This window comes from Perissodus microlepis, chromosome 20 (assembly GCF_051167445.1).
Source record: "Perissodus microlepis isolate ML-2025 ecotype Zambia chromosome 20, ASM5116744v1, whole genome shotgun sequence".
Taxonomy (NCBI): Eukaryota; Metazoa; Chordata; class Actinopteri; order Cichliformes; family Cichlidae; genus Perissodus; species Perissodus microlepis.
Genome location: NC_140480.1, coordinates 29,473,417 through 29,486,262, shown reverse-complemented (window position 1 = coordinate 29,486,262; position 12,846 = coordinate 29,473,417). Strand labels below are relative to the sequence as shown.

Below are 12,846 nucleotides of genomic sequence, written 5' to 3'. Positions count from 1 at the left end.
GTCAAGCAGTCAAACATGGTGGTGGTAATTTGATGGTCTGGACAACTTGCTGTAATAGTTGGAACCATGAATTCCGAATGTTCATCAGTTTATACGCTAAAGCTCAAGCACACTTGGCTTACAGCAGAATAATAATACGAAAAACAAACCCAATTCTTGCTGTTAGGAGTGGCAGAAACAGTTATAAGGTTTAGGGAGCAAACACCTTTTCACACGGGACCGCTACTTAAGTTTTTATACCACACTCCTCCCACCCCCACATCCATCCTTTTACTTTGAAAGGGCTGACCGGAAATTATCCTGTATTCCCAGTCACCCAGCGTACTTGTCAGCGGTGTCCGGTTAGAGACAGCCTCTCTTAATTTTAACACTAACTGGAACCTCAGCTTGGACTTGGCGACTGACCTGGTTCTGTCTGGGCTTGTTTTCAGACTGAACCATCCCACACTTTGGAAAGAGAGTGTTGTGTGGTGAGCCACGTGTACAGGAACTGGACCTAGAGGAACCAGCGAAGGTCTGTTTGACTAGAAAGTTACTACTGGTATTAACAGCTAACTGGTAAGTCCAGAACTTATCTACAAATCATTTTCTGGTCATGTTTTAAGGTATTGTTAATCTCTGCGACCACTGTCTTCCTTTACTGCCGTAACAACAGTTACTTTAGTTCCTTAGCAACGAGGGCTAACGTGTTAGCCTGCCTGTGCTAATCGCCAGTGTTTAGACATGACGAAGCTAAATTAGCATGCTATCTGTTGTTTGCTTTACTAAAATGCTAGTGTTCGTGTAACTTTTCTGCTCCCAAATGAATATTAAGGCGGACATTGGGCAGGAATGTGAGTTTAGGCAGAGTTAAAATAAATAAATAAATAAGTAACGTTCCTGTTCGTTTGTAACGTAAACCTTTTGTAGCTCGGAGGGGGGGGGGAGACATGTCCTTACTTACTATATAATTAAGTCTATTATTAGTTTTATAACTGATGAACTGCTAATAAGTCTGGAGTTTTTTGTTAAGTGATCTAATAAATTCGTTAAATTTATTTTGCGTTGGTGAGTTTGCTGACCAGTGTTAATTTATGATGGTGCTTGTTTGTTTAACTTTTGCGTATTTTTGCATGTTTTTTATTACTATGTGCATATCTGGTGCAGTTTTTTTGTTGTGTCCCCGTGGTCAATATTTCAGCAAAAAAATGTACAGAAAAATGGCTTTATGCATATTTCTGACAATATTTACTGGGTTTATAAGTGGGCGTGTTTGAGTTGTGAAAGTATCGATTTGTGTCGTTGCGACACTGAAGTCGATTTTTGTTTGTTCGTTTCCCATTTTTGTATTTTTTTTTTTTTTTTGAAACCCTGAATGGTATTTAATTTAAAATGAGCACATGGGATATTGAATTAACCTAAATACACTAATGCAGTAAGTTTACCAGAGTAGGAGAGAATAAAAAAATAAAATAAAATCTGAGTGATTATACTCGTCAAACAGAATAGGAAATGAGTTGTTGTCTTCAGCACTGAAACGAAAGGAGAAATGGGCAACATATATATGAAGGCCTTACCAACCCAGAAATGTAAACTGAATCGCTGAAAAAGCACAGCATTCATACTGATGCTCAAGAGGATGGAAGGGTACAACAGACAATGGTGGAGGCTATAATTTACATGTAGATGTTTAAACAGAGACAGAAAAGATCTCATCAAGGATCTGGATGACAACAATGTAGACTCTGTATTGTAGATTAATGGGCTGAACATGGTTTTTGATTGGCAGAGCACTGGCAGACCCTAGGGAGCTACAGACCGCCATGGAGATTAAAAAAAGAATGTGGTATTACTGGTCTGTTTGTTGTAGGGTGAAAAGAGCTTTCCATAGGCAAATGCCTACGCAAATGGATATGGCTGTGGTACCATTTAAAAAGAATAAAACACTGGTAAAAACAAAACAGGGTGATAGGGTCTGAGGAATAGAGACTCTGCCTCAGTATTGTTTATCAGATGATTTCTTGAATCTATCAACACACTTTATACACCTATAAAAACACCTTTGTCCTTTAGTTTATATTTATTGGATTTTTTTTTGCATATAATTGTCTTAACTGATGATTTCTTTTCAGCCAGATTATGATATAAGTAAATATTTTATTTCCTCAGTTTTAGGGATAGGGAGTAGTGGGGCAGTTTTCTAGTGTTTTCTGGCAGCATGACACCTATGACGATAACTCAACAACCTGTATTTGTTGAACATTTAAGAAAATAGTTCTAGGATTTAAGCTGAACTAAATCTGCTGCCACCCTTCGAGGAATGGGTTTGGGGTTTTAGAGAAGGGGAAATGCACATTTATATAAAGGAAAGGCAAAATTGGTGCATAAAAACAGGACAATAATTGTTGTGTCTTGATTATTTTTATAGCCCTGCTTTGACCTTTCATCCAGAGGTAAACATGGCTGTTTGGAGGAAACTGTGGTGCACAAACCTCCTGGCTGTGTCTCTGCTTTTCTACATGCTCCTCCACATCATCGATGTGCGCGCACGGCCAGCCAACATGTCGGCCTCTAAAGATAAGTCTCCATCCAGCAAAGACGAGAATGAGATTCTTCCCCCAGATCACCTGAACGGGTTGAAGATGGAGCTGGACGGCCACCTCAATAAGGACTTCCATCAGGAGGTTTTTCTGGGGAAGGAGATTGAGGAGTTTGATGAGGATTCAGAGCCGAGGAGGAACAGAAAGAAGCTTATTGAAATTTTTACCAAGTAAGACGTGGTTTTAATTCACTGAATAGTACTTGAGTCACAGCATTCCTGAGCAAGATGCTCAAGCATAGCTGCAGATCAAGTTTGACGCAATAAACCAAGCATTCAAGTGTTGTTAGGTCAACGTCATCCTTCAGCTCAAAAAAGCAAAGAAATACTGACTAGTGACCAGTGTGGCTGTTCTCACAGGTGTTACAATAAAGTGTAATGTCCGCACATCCATTAAAAGAAAAAAAAAAGGATTTAGGAGATTTAGCAGAGCTGATATAAGAGGATAAGCTTGGTTCTGGGTGAAGTATTTCTTAAAAAAATGCAGCACTGCTATAACTTTGGAAGTAAACATAGACAGAAAGCTAAAGACTACTAACTTGGACCCAGCCTTATATGCTAATATAAACACTTTAGTTTCAGTTTTCAGTTTTATTTGTCATATGCAAGTTAGCACAGGGTCAACATTGCAATGAAATGTTTTTGACGAGCAGCAGTCACTCAGCAGCATGGTACAGTAGAAGAAAATAAAATAAAATAATAAAAAAAATAAAATAAATAGAAAAATAGTAAAGAGCAAAATATTAGAGAGACGTGGTAAAAGAGAAAAGATGACTAAATATATATGTATCTATAAATATATGTACACTAGTGATTAAATAAGAAAATCTTGAAAAGAAATATGACCGAGGGGGGGCAGATGGGATATTGCACAGGAATGAGCAGCAGAAAATTACAGTATTGCACTTTTTAAATATAAATATCAATAACAATAAAGTGGAGTGACCAGTGCAGATTAAACAGAGTACTTGTGAAGCTGCAAGGTAGCTTCTGAGTGCGTCCTGTGGACTGTGTTGTGTGTGTGTTTAAGTGTTGTGTTTGAGGTGTCGTATGGCTAGGTGGTAAAAACTGTTTTTAAGTCTTGTAGTCCGAGCAGACAGACTCCTGTAACGTCTGCCAGATGGTAACAAGGAGAACAGCTGATGTGCTGGGTGGCTGTGGTCCTTGATGATGCTGTGTGCTTTACGGAGGCATCGCTGAAGATAAATGTCCTGAATGGCATGGGATGAGGGTTTAATTTTTTAATTGTTCTCACTAAAAGGAACATCATATTGTAGGAAGGTTACATACAAAGCTTCAGACAAAAGATCATCTGAGAGGAGCCCATCCCCAACAGTTATGAATACATTGCTGCGTAGCTTGGATTACTTGCTATGAAAAATGAAAACATTGCTATGTTCCTAAGCTTAATGTCTTAGTTAGCCTGAGAGCCATTCTTACTTGGCTCATGACATGCTGCACATAAATGGTAAAAATACAAAGCTGGAGAAGCAAAGAATAGCCGCTGATTAGTTTGCCTGTCAGTAACAAGATGAGAGCCTCGTCCAGCACAAGAAACACTTGGAGCCGGGTTGCAGGACTTAAAATTCCAGATGTTAGAAAAAATATCCTAGGTCATGATATATGTGTACCTACTACGGTTGTTGTAGAGGTGCATTTGATTTTGTTATGTGCTAGGTTGTAGTATTATTGTGGACCCTTTTGCTGTGCTGTTTACTGCACAACATGTTTATCTGCGTAGAGGGCAAATTTCAGAAATACGAGGCAGCACAGCTGTATCCAATGAAGCAATATACTGAAGTAAAGCAAGCTTTGCACATATTTCTTCATGTAGTGGTCCTTTATTTTGAAATTAACTTAGTAAATTTCCTTTCGTTATTTGACGAATTCTCAGTAGTATAAGACCATTAATGTAAGAGGTCCCAAGGGTTGGGAAATTCCTGTGTTACAATATGACAAACAAATAATTCAACCTGATGTCTTTTACAAGCTTTCCAAACCAGCAAATTTTGGTCATTGGGTATTGGACAGCCAGGGGTCAAACCGTGACTGCCACCCAGAATTAGATCATGGATACAAGTGGTGTAAACTGGCTTCCTCCAAAGGACGAATGGACTCTTTAGAGAGAGTGAAGAGCTTGTTCATTCAGAAGGGAATCAAAGTAAAGTTACCCTTCCTCTAAAAGAAAAGAGCTAGGTGAGGTGGTTCAGGCATCTGACCAGGACGCCCCCTAAGCGCGGTCTTTCAGCATGTCCTATTTGAAGGAGGCCCCAAAGAAGACCCAGAGATTTAGTCTCTTGGCTTGGTCCAGTCCAAGCGTCAGTAAATGGATGGATGAACGGATAAAAACAAAGGCAGACAACTTAAAGGCTGAATTTATTAAATGGAAGAAACTAATTTATTCTCTGGTTCTTCTGAGTCACATGATTCATGCAGCTTATCATTGTCCTGGATGTTTTTAATCTGTCAGCTTAAATGGCAAGAGGAAAGATTCCTGTTCACGCCGGAGAAGCAAATTCATGATAATAATAGAAAAAACAAGCAGATATAGTGTAAATATACAGCCAGGCCAGGGTCATAAATCACTTCAGGGCTAAAGTTCTTTACATGTGTGAGCCAGACAGACAAAGCCTTAGGTGCGTCATTATCATCGTTTAATTAGACGCCTAATGGAGTAGAGACGCTGTTAATGTTCAGGAACTGGAGCTAAATTGGGAACTAATTTATTATTTTAATGATTTCCTCACAGGGTCGACTTCAACAGGGACAGGAGCATAAGTGCCAAGGAGATGCAGCGCTGGATTATGGAGAAGACGGAGGAGCACTTTCAGGAAGCCAAGAAGGAGAACAAGAACAGTTTCCGTGCTGTCGATCCAGACGGCGATGGTGAGAGTCACAGACCATGTCCCAGACTTAAAAATACTTCCTGTCAGGTCAAATCTAAATTCTGATTTCATGGGTTGTGTGTAGGTCACGTGACATGGGATGAATACAGAGTGAAGTTTCTGGCCAGCAAAGGTTTCAATGAGAAAGAGATTGCAGAGAAAATAAAGAATAACGAAGATCTGAAACTGGATGAGGAAAGTAAGTTGAGTTTTTTCCCGTCGCAAGTAAAATCTGCAAAGCTCTGCTGTAAATCTGACTGTGGTGTTAATATTTATCCAATCTTCATCTCTACAGCTCAGGAGGTCCTGGAAAGCCTGAAGGACCGCTGGTTTCAGGCTGACAACCTTCCAGCTGACCAGCTGCTGAATGAGGAGGAGTTCTTGTCTTTCCTTCACCCTGAGCACAGCAGAGGCATGCTCAAGTACATGGTCAAGGAGATTGTGCGTGACTTAGGTATGTTTTACTTATAAATATTACTTTATAGTTGTACTGTCACAAGATAATGGTGTATTTACACACTGAGCAGATGTGGAGCAACCTAAGGATTAACAGACAGTCAACCTTTTAATAGCAATAAACATTTATTGCCATTGCATTAAAAAATAAGTCAAAGAGAAGAAAATGCAACAGAAGACAAATAAAAAGAGTAAAAATTCAGGACAACGTTATTAAACATCTTACAAAATCAACCTAAAATGGTGAGTTTTGCTAATTTTTTTAAAAATGAGGAACTGATCTCTCAGTAAGAGGAAGTTTTTTTTTCTACAGCACTGGGACTAAAACAGTAAAACGTTACAGTAAAGTTTACTTTAAACTTGCCTTTGAATCTGTAGTTGATTCTCTGATCTGAGGTCGGGAGGTAGCATGAAGTGTTAGGAGTACTGAGATGTAAAGTATAGCTGGACCAGGGAGTGATTTTTGAAGTAAATCTTAAACTGGGTGATTTCTGCGAGGTCTGGACTCAAGTGTTTTGTGAGACCTCTCGCTGCTTTGTACTGACTGCAGAAACTGCAGCATCATGCCGACATGTATGCAACGAGTTGTAGTAATATAATCGTGAGGAAATAAGGGTATTGAAGAAGAAGTTGAGTTAAATTATTTGTAAGTGTGAGCTGTAGAGTGGTACAGATGTTTGACATGCTGGTTGGATTTCAGATAGAAAATAATGGACAGGTTGCTTTCAGATTGCTTTATGTTGGTTATTAGTTGTCCAAAGTGTGGAGTGACACTAATATAGTGATAAAGACCGGTACAAAAGAGTTTTATCTGAGATCAGCTAAAGTAAATTAGAAGGCAATGTAATGAATTATAGTGTAAAGATGTTTCTTTAAAGATGTACTGCACACACACGGCTGTTTTAAAACATCCTCAACCATGCAACTCCAGCAGTGAGTTTGGAATTGCTTTACATTATGAAATTAATGTATCCAATCAGAGAGTCGCACACCACCCTTCAGCTTGTAACCTTCTCTTTAGTGTTTGGAGGGCTGATTTGGTGATATTTTTTTCTTCTTTTTTTTTAAGGGATTAACAGCACCATTGTGCTAAAATGTTTCGCTTCACAGTTTCTTAGATAGCAGGACAGTTCATTTGATAGAGAGAGGGACAGAGAAAAAATAGAGCAAGCCTTAGCTTTAGGCAATCACGAGACACGAGTTAACAACTTGAACTGATACAGCTCATTATTATTGTGGTCCTCTAGCTACCACGCCTAAGTTTAATAAGAGTTTCTTGAGGGTAAAATTGCTCCATGTTAAAAGAGAGCTTGAGAATGCCGCACATCAACATGGTCTCCTGAAGCCTCGTTTAATGGTTGTTTGACACAGAAACTGTGAGATGTTCAAAGCCCTGTAAACATTTATACTGATGCTTGAGGTGTGTTAGTCTTGCTGCAGTCTTCTCCTGACAGAAAACCTACAGCATCAGCTTTCCTGGTAGAGGAACAAAAGAAGTCAAAACAGGATAATAGTTTCCTGAGTTTTTACAGCTGTTGCAGCATCTCTTTCTCTTCCTGTCATTTGGGAATCTACAGTGTGAGAACCTGCATCACTGAAATGCTGGTAAAGACCAACCTTTCCATGCACTTGTGTCTCCAACTCGGCCACACATACACAAACTGTGCTTATCTGCTGTTGTGACCTAACTTTTGCTCCATGGCATTCATAAGGGCGGCAACGGTGCACACTCATGTACTGAGAGTCAGTCCCTCCCTACACTTCCCTTTTAGTTCAGAATCGGAGGTGAAGTTATTGTTCCCGAGGCAAACACTCCTTATTCACTAAAGGTCCCAGTGTTTGTTTGTTTTTATCAAGAAGCTGTGTGTTGTGGAGCTGGAATAGCTTTTAAAGAAACCTGGTGATTAGATGAGAAGGAATTATAACAAGGAAATTATGGTAAAAACACTGAATAACATTCAGACACCTCATATAGTGGAGAAGAACTGGATAGTAATTTTATTTAGAAAGAAAATAAAAAAATAAGTGTATACAAGAGACGTACATGGTTTTTCCTGCTTAAAAATAACAGGTTACCTCAAACTTAACCATAATTGAGCCACATGTAATTAAAATGAGATATAAGTCTGTCCATTTAATAAACAGAAATGTATTTTATTCTTGAGAAAATTTAACCCCACTTCATTAAATACTGGTTTACAATCCTTTCATCTCAGTCCTGGTGGTTTTTCTTTCACAGAGGGACTAAAGCTCTTGCATGAAAAGCATTGCTGAGATATTTATTTGACAGAACTGGTTTGGTCTCTCTGTTTGCACAGACAAGCACTGTTTGTACCTGTTGGCATTTTGTCACACGGAAGTAAGCATTAACTTAGTTTTATCTAAGTGATATTTCAAGCCCAAATATAACAGGTTTTCATTTACATCCCATATGGGAAAAGAGTAAAATGTCCCGTTCCCTAATTTTCCATCTTCTCCTATAGCAAATGTTTAACGTTCTCATACTAGGATTGGCAGTTGAAAGTGGCCCCACTTGCATTTTTCTCATGCAGCGTAATGTTTACCTTTCATTTTTCTCATGAAACATAATTTTATGAACAAACAGGGCTGCTGTCATTAGGAAATCTTATACAATGTAAACATTTCAGGCAATTTTTTTGTATATTCTTTCTTTTCCATATGGAACTAAAAAAAAAAGAAAACAGTTAAAAACCAGAGGAAGGCATCAGCTAATGTAATATTTTCCTTTATTTATGTCATAATAATGGTGTCACCAGATCCCAGCAAACTAAATGTGCGGGTGTGGGATTAATGCTAGGAAGTTATTAACATAAAGATAAAAACACACTATGCAGGTTAGAAGTTTAACATGTGAAGGACTGAATGGCTGCAGCTTTCTCAACCAGTACTACAACAAAATACTTTTATGATCACTGTAACTGTTAAACTGGTGTTAGGTTAGGTTTTTGTGCTGGCTCACTCTGTGGTGATTGTGACAGCTGATCTAAACAGTGCGCCGTATAATTCTGGGGTTTTCTTTCAGACCAGGACAGCGATAAGAGGCTGACACTGTCAGAGTTCATTTCTTTGCCCGTGGGCACTGTGGAGAACCAGCAGGCTGCAGAGATCGAAGATGAGTGGGTCAGAGAGAGGAAGAAGGAGTTTGAGGAAGTCATTGATTCAAACCGCGACGGCATCGTAACCATGGATGAGCTGGAGGTGAGCGATGAAAAAGCAACTATAACCATGATAGATACAGAAATGGTATGCAACATAATTATTTGATTGGTTTTGTTTATTTGTTTCAAATAGAAACACAGTGATTGAGCTGATTAACAGAAACAACAGATCTCAATATCTCTACATAAATCAAAGCACAGAAAAGAACAAATTGATCAGTAAGGGTCCAATAATGCTCACCGGATTGATCACGTTGCACACAAACAGTCGCCACAGATCCATACCATTACATACTAGTGATGAAGGCATGAGTACTTATGGCAGTACTCTCCACTACCACCACAATCACCACTCAGACAAAATGTCCATGTTAGCGATGGTATAAGAGGAGCAAAGATTTTTTCTTTTTTCTTGTTTTTTTTGTTTAGAATGCCTAAATTTTTCAAACTCTTACAGCATCTGCCTCTGTGAATCTCTGAACTCCTGTACGTATTATATATTATTTATGTTATATATGGTAGTAAAAAGTGACTTGGTCATGCACCCATGTCTTCAACCAACGCAAGATCATAAAACTTTAGACGTGGATGACGAGCCAGAACGACACCAAACTGCAGTCACAACAGCGAGCGTAACCAGGCCATAACATAAATACTAGATATGGTAATTGATAAGTATATAAACAATGGGAAATAAAAAAGTAAACTAACATTAAAGATGATGGAAAAACTGAGTGAGCTCTTAAGTGTGATTTGGAGAAATTAAAATTAAATTAGTACAGGTTTTATTGTAATTTGTTGTAATCACAGTCTGCTCTTAATGAGCCCTGGGACTTCAGGGTTTGAGCTGATGTTGTCAGCAAGGTTATGCAAAGCCACCAAGCCAAATTCACAAAGTGAGGTGGAGCGTGGCAGGAAGGAAGAAGCCGTGAAGTTGTTGTTCAGAGCCAGGTTACACTCCTTTAACACTTTGTTGGCAACTTGGAAAATGCCACCACTGTTTAATATTTTCCAATGTTTTAGCTTTTTACATTTGTCACTTTTTGTCAAGTTTTCACACATATTGTTTTATATGGTTCCACACTTGATAAAGGATTAAAGATGCGAGTGAGTAAATTAGGAAAAAAATGCAAAATACAAAAGCAAAAAATAAAAGAAACCCTTCAATTTATACTTTGAACTTTTATAATTATTACATCAAAATAAAAAGTAAATCAACGTGTGTGTGTGTGTGTGTGTGTGTGTGTGTGTGTGTGTGTGTGTGTGTGTGTGTGTGTGTGTGTGTGTGTGTGTGTGTGTGTGTGTGTGTGTGTGTGTGTGTGTGTGTGTATAAAGAAAAAGTGACTTACTGAAAAAGATAAATTACATTTAATTTCACTTTACATGTGACTTTTCCTTAAAAGTTCCAACTGCAGTTCTCCTTTATATGGCCTGTATGAAACAGCTCAATAAGATGTGGGCTGAAATGTCAACATTTTATATTCTTAATTATTAACACTTTCAAAAGGAGTTGATAATTAAGCTTCTCTTCATAGTCCTTATAAATTCTCCTTCACGTCTTTTCTTGACCTCATGATGATTATCTGCGTTGTGAGTGGCTGGAAAACCTCCAACAGGAGGTATCCAGGTAGGCGTCATGGTCAGATGTACCAGCTCCCTCAGCTGGTTCTTTACAACGTGAAGGATTTAAAAACTAGTAGAGACAGAAGAAAAACATTCTTACATATGTCCAACAAAATAGCTACAGCAGGTATAGCTGATATATTTTCCTGTTTCTCCGTGTTTCATCTTTCAGGAGTACATGGACCCGATGAATGAGCACAACGCTTTGAACGAGGCCAAGCAGATGATCGCTGTTGCAGACGAGAACCAGAACCATAACTTGGAGCTGGACGAGATTCTCAAGTACAGCGAGTACTTCACAGGAAGCAAGCTCATGGATTATGCCAGAAACGTACACGAGGAGTTCTGAAAACAGATCCGGCGTGAGGGACAAACCTGGAAGACTGGCGACGAGATGATCAAGATGTTCTAGTGTGCAATTCTGTATTTAAAAAGCCTAGCATCAGCAGCCTCTGTCACTGCTGAGTCCAGTTAACACACTCCTCCTTCAACCCTGGACCAGTGAAGTTAACACAGTCTGCCTTTTGCGTGCCATTGGACTGTTTGAAGCGTTCTTCATTTTAAATTTAAAAGCGCTGCACCGATTCCAAATTTTTTATTTTTTTTTAAACAGTGAAATGTGTGTATATGAGGAATTTTCATTGCTGGTGCAGTGGTGAGAGAGACTGAGCAGCTAGGCGAGCTGTTTTTCTGCAGGATCTGTTGTCTGTATACAGTGTAAATATTCACATTTATCACACACAATGCATCTGTCAGTGGGAAAGATAATGGTGCTGAAGGGTGTGACGCTTAGAGAGACACTAATGGATTAAAAGAGTATATTTGTGCGACAAGATATATCACATAATTGCCCAAACTTAAGAATTTCATTTTTAGTGTAGTATAGTTCCAGCGCTTTCCACAATAGGTCGAGTCCGTCCTTCCACTGTACTTAAAAACAGGGTGTTTATGTATTTAAACAGAAAAAGTAAATAAGATTAGAATAGAAATATAAGAAGAACTTAAACTAAAAAATCTGTTTGTTGAAAAAGATTAATATATGAGTATATTTTGAAGGAAACTCAAAAGCAGCATCTAATCATGTCATTTCACCTATGTGTCCGTTTCTAAATCTTTACTACAACCACTCTAATTCAGACTTAATGTTTAGATGTGGAAGAAGAATACCTTATATAAATATATATATTATTATTTTCAATTTTTTTTGCATCTTTGAACGTCATGCAGACGTGTACTCATTTAGTCCTGGTGTCTTGGGTCTTATTTACCTCTTGAATCTTTAAATGCTCACAGTCGATCCATAGAATTGATTTTCAGCTGCATGGACAATTATCGGATTTAACGATTTTCGCTGCATTTCTGTTTCCAGTAACCTGTGGAGTGTTGGCATCCCGCTGCAGTCTTTTCTGTCCTCCGTGCGATTGTAAAATAAGATTTATGATAAGAGAATGTGACACAGCTTTACAAAATGTACTGCAAATATGCCATAAACAATAAATATTTCTTATCAACTGATGACTGTTTGGGTTTGAGTTATGTTTATTCCCAGGCAGGAGGCTAGAGCCCTTTGGTCCTGGCTTTGAAAATGTACTTCAAGAACAGAAGAGGAAAGCCAAACTAAAGCACTAAGTGTTTGTCAATTTTGAACTTTGTTCAGTGGAACAAAGTTCAAACATGACCTTTTTTAGACATGGTACCTTAGGCAGATGTTGCATTTAATTACTGCATTTCAATGTATCAGTCTGAAACCTGCATTTAAAAAGTAACTTTAAGTTAAATTTAGTCCCATTTAGTATCTTAAAGTCATTCGAAACCCTTCGCTAATCTCCAAGACCCCAAATCTGTCAAATTTTTCCACCAGTGTGACAAATTCTAACACAATGATGCCTCATTGTGTGTTATGTATCTAAAGCTTCATAAAGATTCTTTTATTGAAACCGTATTTGCAACAGTGACATGTAGGGGAACTCCTAGTGTTTATGTTGATGTGTTACAAAGTAACATCTGACTGGGATTTCAGTATTTGTAAAAAGATCAACTTCTGTAAATTAATATCTCTGTTCTGAGCTTTTGAGAGGAGGAATCAGAGAGAAATTTGTTGAAGAAAATCTGCCAGTGAGCAGGT

At 38.3% G+C, this 12,846-nt stretch overlaps 1 protein-coding gene across 1 annotated transcript; it reads left to right on the top strand.

Moving 5' to 3' along the window:
• Positions 1-301: 301 nt before the first annotated feature.
• On the top strand, positions 302-12,236 carry sdf4 (stromal cell derived factor 4). The gene is made up of 7 exons (XM_084916762.1): positions 302-558; positions 2,408-2,749; positions 5,328-5,464; positions 5,549-5,662; positions 5,759-5,917; positions 8,963-9,138; positions 10,894-12,236. Exons 2-7 carry the CDS (start codon positions 2,439-2,441, stop codon positions 11,068-11,070), a joined length of 1,074 nt encoding a protein of 357 aa, XP_084772888.1. The 5' UTR covers positions 302-558; positions 2,408-2,438; the 3' UTR covers positions 11,071-12,236.
• The last annotated feature ends 610 nt before the right edge of the window (positions 12,237-12,846 follow it).